The sequence below is a fragment of the Nicotiana tabacum genome, chromosome 9 (genome assembly GCF_000715075.1).
Source record: "Nicotiana tabacum cultivar K326 chromosome 9, ASM71507v2, whole genome shotgun sequence".
NCBI classification, from domain to species: domain Eukaryota; kingdom Viridiplantae; phylum Streptophyta; class Magnoliopsida; order Solanales; family Solanaceae; genus Nicotiana; species Nicotiana tabacum.
Window position 1 is genome coordinate 36494202 of NC_134088.1, and position 10606 is coordinate 36504807.

Sequence of the window (10606 nt, forward strand, 5' to 3'; positions counted from 1 at the left end):
TCTCATAACTTTTTACTGACTAATTAATAAAATGTATTCTCCTCTTTAATAATTTGTAAGTTTTGGTAGATGGCACAGTGCAGGCTTGCTCGACCGGGGTAACTCTATTGAGCGTCGGTCGTGCTTCCCGAGGTCGAGGCGTGACATTGTATTACCAAAAGGGGCATTTAATATAATTTGTACAAGTTTAACATAACACATAGAAATTAAACTTCTATCGTTCCCTTAAACACAACTATTTGTTTACACAAACAAATAAGTGTATTTTCTTTTCATTTCTTCCTCGGCCTCCCAGGTGTCATCTTTAACTTGTTGGTTTTGCCACATCACTTTCACAAAGGCAATCTCTTTATTTCTCAACTTTCGAACTTGTCTACCAAGAATAGCAATTGGAATCTCCTCATGTGTCAATTCTTCATTAACTTCAATAGCCTCCACCAGAATGATGAGCGACGTGTCTCCAACTTCCTTCTTCAACATGGATACATGAAACACCGGGTGCACTAAAGATATCTCTGGAGGTGACTCAAGCTTATAGACCACTTGGCTAACCCACTTTATGATTTTGTATGGTCCGATATACATTGGACTCAATTTTCCTTTCTTTCCAAATTGCATTATACCCTTCATGGGAGAAACTTTCAAGAATACCCAATCATCCTCTTTGAACTCCAAATCTCTGCGTCGCACATCCGAATAGGACTTCTGGTGACTTCGAGCAAATTTCAACCGTATCTTAATGATATTGACCTTCTCCATACCCTGATGCATGAGGTGTGGCCCTATAAATTTTGCTTCTCCAACTTCAAAACAACCAATGGGAGATATACATCTCTTACCATATAGAGCCTCGAACAATGCCATCTGAATGTTGGCGTGATAATTGTTGTTGTAGGAAAATTCAATGAGCAGAAAATAATCATCTCATCTACTCTTAAAATCAAGAACACAAGCACGCAACATATCCTCAAGGCCGACAACCAAAAGCTCAGCTATGCTTGCCCGTCGGTCTATGGATGGAAAGTTGTACATAGATTCACCTAAGTACCCAAACCTTGCTGAAAGTTTTGCTAAAAGTTAGCGGTGAATTGCGCCCCATGATCTGAGATGATAGAAACTGGATATCCATGCAACCTTACTATTTCCTTGATATATAACTAAGCATAGTGTTCTGCTATGTCGATGGACTTAACATGCAAGAAGTATGCTAATTTCATGAGTTATTCCACAATCACCCAAATCGAGTCGAACTTCCGAGGCATGTGAGGTAAACCTACAACAAAGTCCATATTGATCATCTCCCATTTCCACATTGGAAGTTCTATATTCTGTGCCAAACCACAGGGCTTTTGGTGCTCAGCCTTCACTTGCTAATAGTTGGGGCATCTAGTGTAACACCCCGAAAACTTCCGAAGTACTTAAGTGTGAAGCCCGATAAAATTTGCAAAGAAAATAATGTTTCATGGTGCTGGACTAGGCTTACATGTTTAAGGATTGTAGAAATACTTCGCGGCGAGCTTGCTCGCCGCGGCTCAGACTTTTAGGGTTGAACAATGCATCTAAAAGTAAAGAAAAATATTTGGCAAAAAAGTGCATTTCTACGGTCCGTTATGCGACCGCAAAACCACTCTGCGGACCGCATAATGGCCGCAAAGTGAGGCAATTGATTGGGTAAGTTGGAAGCAACTATGCAGTCAACTATGCAACCGCATAACTGTTATGCGGTGCATTATGCGATCGCATAATAGTTATATAGACCGCATAGTGACCACATACATAGGCAGTTCTTTTGGCTATTTTGTAACCAAATATGCGACCGATATATGGTCCACATATCGGTTATGCGATCGCATATCTTGTTCCGGAGCTCCATTTTTGGGTTTTTAAAACCCGGCCCTATTTTGTTAAATACACTATTTGGGCCATTTTTGAGACATAATCTAATATTTTAGAGTGAGAGAGAGTGCCCTAGAGTGAGAAGGTGTTCTTCCATAATTTTTCTTCAATTCTTGCTCAAGTTTTGGAAGATTAAGAAGGGAAGCTTACTAGGTCTTCTTCCTAGAGGTAAGATTCTTCACCCTAAACCCTAATTTCAAAATTTTCTGAAAATTGATAACTAGCAAGATAAATTTCTGGGCATGAGAGTTGTTTATTTTACATGCATGTGCTATCAAAGGGTGTAGGAAGATTGTTGAGCTAAAAATGGTAAAGATTGGGTTGTGGGATGATGAATTCCTTCATAAAAAGGACATTGGAACCTTATGCACACCTAGTGTTTGATAAAATGCTCGAGTGAGCTAGAACCATGATCATCTTCCTAATTTTTCAATTTGTTATATTTCTAAAATAGATTGAAGTTTCTAAGAATTCCGGAACGTTTTAGAGTATAAGGATGATCAAGTGAGGTATGTTGGCTAAACTCTTCTCTTAGAATTGAATCCCACGATATTCATATAAATTATGTAAGTCCCGAGTGATTCATTATGAAATTGGCTATTCCGAGAAAGATTGGGTTGAACGATATATGTTCAACAAGCATTACAAATGCTCTATTCATGTTATGCTACCAATTGAGGATGTGTTAAAATATGGGCTGTGCATTTATAATGTTTCGACCTTAAGTCAAGTTCAAATGAAGGCTATTATGCCAAATTTTGTGAAATATCTCTATGTGCATTAGACTCTAAATTGCTCACATGTGTACTACACACTTTGATTTGAATTGTGTTTGTTGTTGATGATGAGGATGATATTTGAAATTGATAATGTGAGCATGAAATACTGAATATGGCCAATGTGCCAAGAATGATCTTATAATTATGGCCACTAGTGCCAATGAAATGAAAAGATGTAAAAGTATTATGAAATGTGATGATAGATATAAAAAGGTTGATGTCTCCAATAAGACGGCCTAGCCGATCGGGTCGTGATCGGACACCATGCCACACATATGGTGGTGATTGTGCTGGAAATTGTAATTGAAATGGTAATTGTGGTTGATGTCCCTAATGGATAGCCTAGTCGATCGGGTCGTGATCGGACTCCGTGTTAAAGACGGTGGTATTGATATTGAGAATAATTGTGGTTGATATCTCTAATGAGATAGCCTAGCCGATCGGGTCGTGATCGGACTCCGTGTTGAGAGTACGGTGGTATTGGTTTTGTGAATAATGGTATTGTGAATAATGGTATTGTGGACAATGGTATATCGATACTAAACATCTCCTACTGTGAGATGTGGAAATTAATTTGAATGTTGTTTTGATACTAAATTGATGTTTGATGTTTGATGTTGATTAAGTGTTACATTGATATTATGATAATCTTATTTGTATTATTTGTCATTCTATTGAGAGGGTGTTTAATTATACATACTAGTGCTATTCGACGGTACTAACGTCCCTTTTACCGGGGGCGCTGCATCTTTAAATGGATGCAGGTGGTTCCACAACAGGAGATATTGATCATTGATAGCAGTGCACCTTCTTCCCAGCTAACTTGGTGAGCCCCACTTCATTCCGGGGTCATAAATCTTTTATACTTTGTATATTCTGTTTGAGGTATAGCCGGGGCCTTGTTGCCGGCATTATCATTGCACTCTTCTTTATCTATAGAGGCTCCGTAGACATAGTGTGGGTTATGTATTGATGCTGGGGAAAGACAAGCTATGTTATGTTGTGGATGGATTACTTTGTCATGCCCCGAACCTAGGAGCGAGACAAGCACCCGGTGCCTCACCTAACCTGGTATACCAAATTGCGACGAAGGGACTCTGAACACATAATGACATACTTTGGCCATGGGGCCACCTTGTAAGACAATTTGCGAAGCAAAATATAAAACTGAATGGAAACTAGCGCTAACTAAACATCAATATAAAGCTAGGCTGAAAAGGCCGTCATAGCTACTACAGTTGACAAACCACCAAATTATACATACCAGGCCTACAAACCCAACATACTGCACTAACCAACAGGATATGTCTACAAGCCTCTACTGATAGATGTACTATGATCGGAACAGGGCCCCGACCTACCCATAACATATATACAGATATGCATAAGATGTACACAACACTCTAGACCTGACAACTCCGAAAGGCGTGGAGCTTACCGATCAGGCTGAACTCGGGAAACACCTACTGAGGAGATCTACTCGTCTATCTATATGAACCTGCATGCATGAAATGCAGCGTACCCGAAAAAGGGACGTCAGTACGAAATAATGTACCGAGTATGTAAGGCAATAACATAACTGAAAATCGAAACTGAACTAATAATATAATAACTGGAAGTAACTGGGAGTCAAAGATGATCTGGAGATATACTTACCTGCTGGTACTGACTCAACTCCTTCAATATAGTAAGTAAAATAATTGTACGGCCTTATAAGGCTCGGTATATATAACTGCTCTGCCATAGTAGGCTCGCTCATAGGCGCTCGACCATACTAGGCTATGTATCTCGACCATGCTGGGCTCGCTTATAGGCGCTCGGCCACAGTAGGCTCGGTATATAATTTTCCATCTGATCAGAGGTTGCCCAATAGGGGCCTGCCCATCGATTATAGCTCGATGGTAATGAAAATACTGTAATACTGTATATATAGGCTTGCTGCTCTCTTGACTGGAAGAATAAAATACTAAAATTGAATATAGAGTCTCGATAAGGAATAATATTGTAACTTATGAGACTAGAATAGTGTGAATAAATTCATGAATATGAACTTCTCTTCTTGTCTCATTACTAACACATGTAGCTACGAGATCATGCCAAAATGAAGGAAGGCTTAGCCTTAACATACCTTATCACAATCTTTCCAATCACCAAGTTGAACTCACCTCTTTGCACCTTAATCTACAAGAACGATAATAATACTATCGTTAAGTTACGAAAGGTACAACTATCGCACAACGAACGACAAACTTATTTTGTATTAAAATGGGCAGCATCTCCCCTATAATCCTTACTTCCTCCAAATTCAAGATAACACCAACAATACAAGAACAGAACAATAACAACATATATACATCATTTTCCAGCCCTATATACACCATCAAATACTACCAAACAGCCCAACACACCCCAATCTCTTCGTACACAAAACGACCACCGTAGTAGTGTCAAACGACCCGAAAATGTTATGACGAATGACCAGCCAACCACCCTACATTTATATGGTGTTTATAAACCCCCTTCATCCTCCAAAACTCCACAAAATAGTAGTAAAACACGCAGCCCAACAGCAACACAAAACAGTCCACAAAACAGTCCGCTACAAGTGAATAACTCGAACTCACGGCTTCCGATCACCGTCCCGTGAGTTCTTACAAGTATAGAACGACTTACCATGAATTTACAGAAGAAAAATTGGATGAAAGAGAGCAGTAAACTCACCTTATTTGTTGGATAACTCAGCTCTTATCTTGGTTCTTCAAACTCTAGGTTTTACCTCCAATTAGAACTTGAAAGGGAGAGAAAATCAATTAGGGTTTGTGGGAAATTTTTGGGAGGATTCTTTGCAGAGCTTATGTCTGGTTATTATGCTATATTTTAAGTCTAATATATGAAGAAAATAGGCCCTTAAAAGGCCTCTTTGGACGACCCGAAATGGCCCATTTTTGGGCTTTCATTTAAGCAAGTAGGTGACACACCTACTTGTCACCTAGCAGCTTGCGCAGTATCGCACAAATGCCCATATCTTTCTACTCCAATGTCTTATTGACAAACGGTTTAATGAGTTGGAAAATAGACTCATAGATCCTTAATTTGATGGGTGGAACACCCCATAACTTTAAGTATATTGGGAGAAAATCGCAGTTACATTTGACCCAAAATTTCAGTAAAACTTATGAGTGTAACTTGTGATGACTTTCATCGACTTTTGTTCCACAACTCGCTTGACATTAAAACATAACACACGGATGTCATACGACTAATATAAATCATAACATAATCTCCTTATCATGTTAATCACCCTAGTCTCACCCCAAAGGTACATGTTATAACATTCCCAACTTGTCGACTTTCGACGAAACATTGTTTTATTTAATTGCTTTAGCTTCTGAACTGTCCAGCCCTCTTTGTACTTGTTGTTCATGATCTTCAATATTTGTAACCTCAGAGGTAACATGATTAACTTACTTTATATACTTTTAAATATTATCTCATATTTGGTCCTACATTAGTTTGCTTACGACGCATTTTTACGTACGAAAATATAGGGTGTAACATCACTCCCCCCTTGGGAACATTCGTCCTCGAATGTTTACTCTTAGAGACTTTGGAAAATTTTGCCAAAGTATCCTTCATACACTAGGTTAAAACCAACCTGCACGTAGCCAGAAACATACTATGCATGCCACATATGGCCAATCTTTATAAATAGCAGCAATTTGCCTCACCGACCGTAAATCATAAATATTGAAAGTGAAAAATAAAAGCTTACCTGATGACCTGCTAGCCTACATAGAGCTATGTTGTAGCGTCCCATCTCGAACCATATCTTCAGTTTGAAATAGGTGGGGGTATTTAGACTTCATTTCTTCCTCCGATTCCCACGTCATCTCTTCTACATTCTTGCTCCTCCATAAAACCTTTACGAAAGCTACCTCCTTATTTCGTAGATTGCGGATTTGTCGGTCTAGGATGGCAACTGGAATTTCCTCATATGACAAGTCCTCTGTAATCTGTACATCATCCGTGGGCACCACTCGGGTAGGATCACCAATGCACTTCCGTAGCATAGATACGTGAAAAACCGGATGGACAGACTCCAATTCTGAGGGCAACTCTAACTCATAAGCTACTTGGCCCACTCTCCGAATGATCCTATAAGGCCCAATATACCGTGGGCTAAGCTTGCCTTTCTTGCCAAACCTCATCACGCCCTTCATAGGTGATACCTTTAAGAATACCCAGTCATTAATCCTGAACTCTAAGTCTCGTCGCCGCACGTCAGAATATGACTTCTGACGACTCTGAGCTGTCAACAGTCGCTCCCGGATAAGCTTTACTTTCTCTATGGCCTGTTGAACCAGGTCTGGCCCATATAACCCAGATTCCCCAACATCAAACCACCCTATAGGAGATCTGCACTTACGCCCATACAAAGCCTCGTACGGAGCCATCTGAATACTGGAGTGGTAACTGTTATTATATGCAAACTCGACAAGAGGTAGATGTTCATCCCAACTTCTTTTAAAATCCAACACACATACTCGTAACATATCCTCGAGCGTCTGAATTGTGCGCTCGGCTTGTCCATCAGTCTGTGGATGAAAAGCTGTGCTGAGATTCACCTGAGTCCCTAGACCTCTCTGAAATGACCTCCAAAAATGTGCTGTAAACTGAGCCCCACAGTCAGATATAATAGAAACTGGTACTCCGTGTAGCCGCACTATCTCCTTAATATATAACTTTGCATAATCTTCTGCTGTATATGTAGATCTGACCGGTAGGAAGTGAGCTGATTTCGTGAGCCTATCGACTATCACCCATATGGAATCAAACTTACGATTAGAACGAGGTAAACCTGTGATAAAGTCCATGTTTATCGCCTCCCATTTCCATGTCGGGATCTCTATAGTCTGCATTAGCCCTCCAGGCTTCTGGTGCTCTATCTTCACTTGCTGGCAACTAGTACATTGGGCGACAAACTCAGCAATGTTCTTATTCATATCATTCCACCAGTACACATCCTTAATGTCATGATACATCTTCATCGACCCAGGATCGATGGAATACCATGAATAATGTGCCTCTGACATAATCCTGTCTCGTAGCCCTGCTACATCTGGAACACACAAACGACCCCTATATCTGAGAAACCCATCTCCCTTTAGCTCTAACAGTGGTTTCTTCTGCTGTGGAACTCGCTCTCTCAGCTCGACCAACTCTGGGTCCTCGTACTGCCTTTCCTTGACTTCCGCTATGAGGGATGATTTTGTAGTGTTTTGGAGTACAACTCCACCATCCTCAGAATCTACTAACCAAACCCCCAACGAAGACAATTGATGAATCTCTCTAGCTAATTGTCTTTTCTCGGGATCTACATGTGCTAAGCTACCCATAGATCGGCGACTTAATGCATCTGCTACAACATTAGCTTTCCCTGGATGGTAGAGAATGTTAACATCGTAATCTTTCAATAACTCAAGCCATCGCCTCTGTCGCAAATTCAACTCTTTCTGCTTGAAGATATATTGCAGGCTTTTATGATCAGTAAATACATCAACATGAACACCATATAAATAATGCCGCCATATCTTAAGTGCATGGACAACCGCAGCTAACTCGAGGTCGTGGGTCGGATAATTCCTCTCGTGCTTCCTCAACTGCCTTGAAGCATATGCAATTACCTTCCCATGTTGCATCAGGACACATCCTAACCCGACACCTGATGCATCACAATACACGGCATAACCCTCTAGACCCTCTGGAAGTGTTAGAACTGGAGCTGAGGTCAACCTGTTCTTAAGCTCTTGGAAACTCCGCTCACAAGCCTCTGTCCATTGAAACTTAGTTTCTTTCTATGTCAACTTCGTCAATGGTGCCGAAAGGGAAGAAAAACCCTCTAAGAACCTCCGATAGTATCCTGCTAAGCCTAGAAAGCTACGAACCTCTGTCGGAGTGGTAGGTCTAGGCCAATATTTCACGGCCTCAATCTTCTGAGCGTCCACCTTTATCCCTTCATCTGATACAATATGCCCCAAGAATGCTACAGACTTCAACCAGAACTCACATTTAGAAAACTTAGCATACAACTTACGATCACGGAGGGTTTGGAGTACCGCTCGTAGGTGGTCCGTATGCTCATCCTCTGAACGGGAATAAACCAGAATATCATCAATAAATACTATCACGAACAGATCTAAAAATGGCCGGAATAGGCTATTCATCAAGTCCATAAATACAGTGGGTGCATTAGTCAACCCGAAGGACATGACAAGGAACTCGAAGTGGCCATATCGGGTCCTGAAGGCTGTCTTCGGAATATCTTTTTCCCGAACTCTGACCTGGTGGTACCCCGACCTCAAATCTATCTTTGAAAAGCATCTAGCCCCCTGCAACTGATCAAACAAGTCATCGATCCTTGGAAGTGGATACTTATTCTTAATAGTTACCTTGTTCAGCTGCCTATAATCGATACACATCCTCAGCGAGCCGTCTTTCTTCCGCACAAATAGTACTGGTGCACCCCAAGGTGAGGTACTGGGCCTGATGTAACCTTTCTCCAGCAAATCTTTTAACTGCTCCTTCAACTCCTTCAATTCGCCAGGTGGCATTCTATACGGAGGGACGGATATTGGTTGAGTTCCTGGAAGCAAATCGATGCTAAAATCAATCTCTCGCTCTGGAGGAATACCAGGAAGCTCATCTGGAAACACATCTGCATACTCTTTGACTACGGGAATAGACTGAAGTGTAGGTATCTCAGCATCTGCATCTCTAACTCGCACAATATGATAAATGCACCCTTTTGCGATCATTTTCCCCGCCTTCAGATAGGAAATAAACCTACCTCTGGGTGTTGGTGTATTACCTACCCATTCAAGGACTGGCTCACCCGGAAAATGAAATCTGGCTGCCTTTGCTCGGCAATCAACTGTGGCATAGCAAGCTGCCAACCAGTCCATGCCCATGATAGCATCAAAATCTATCATCTCTAGCTCAACTAGGTCAGCTGAGGTCTGACGACTACAAATTGTCACCGTACAACCTCGGTAAACCCGTCTAGCAATAATCGATTCTCCGATCGGTGTAGATACCGCAAAAGGATCACTTAGTATTTCAAGCACTATACCAAACTTCCTCGCGACAAATGGGGTAATATACGATAAAGTAGATCCTGGGTCTATCAAAGTATAAGCATCGTGAGAGCAAATGGTTAATATACCTGTCACAACGTCTAGTGAAGACTCCTGGTCCTGTCGACCCGCTAAAGCATAGATACGGTTCTGATTACCACTTGAACTGGAACCTCTACCTCTGCCCCGACCTCTACCAGCCGAAGACTGAGACTCGCGCCCTGAAGGATGCACGGACATAGATGATCCTGTTGCTGAACTCGCTGGTTGTGCCATTCCCCCCGGATCTCTATTTGGGCAATCTCGCATCATATGCCATGGACGCCCACATGTATAACAAGCATCAGAACCTGCTCGGCATTGGCCCAAGTGTCCTCTACCACAGATGTCACACCGTGGAGGAAATGACCATGTCTGCGCAGATCCTCGCTGTCGCTGCAAACCCGACGCCCGTGAGCTCTCACCTGGTCCTGACTGATTATAGCGGTCATACCTGTAACCCTGTAACTGAGGTGGCGGAGGCCTAGGTGGCCGTCCGAAGTACTGGGTCCTATAACTACCCTGATATTGCTCCTGAGACCTGGGAAATCTCATCCTCTTACGTTGCCCTTGCTCATCCCTTTCTGTACCCTGCTGCCGACGCCTACCCCTTTCTATATTCTGGGCGAATGCCTAAATCTGGGAGATATCCATACTATCCTGCAATGCAGCAGTGGCACATGCCTCGGTTAACTCTGGGGCTAACCCTGCTATAAACCTGTGAATCCTGTCCCGCATAGTAGCAACTATGGATGGTGC

At 41.8% G+C, this 10606-nt stretch overlaps 1 protein-coding gene across 1 annotated transcript; it reads right to left on the bottom strand.

Moving 5' to 3' along the window:
- Positions 1-243: 243 nt before the first annotated feature.
- LOC142163850 (uncharacterized) lies at positions 244-585 on the bottom strand. The gene has a single exon (XM_075220995.1). The coding sequence runs from the start codon at positions 583-585 to the stop codon at positions 244-246; it is 342 nt and encodes a 113-aa protein (XP_075077096.1).
- Between the last annotated feature and the right edge of the window lie 10021 nt (positions 586-10606).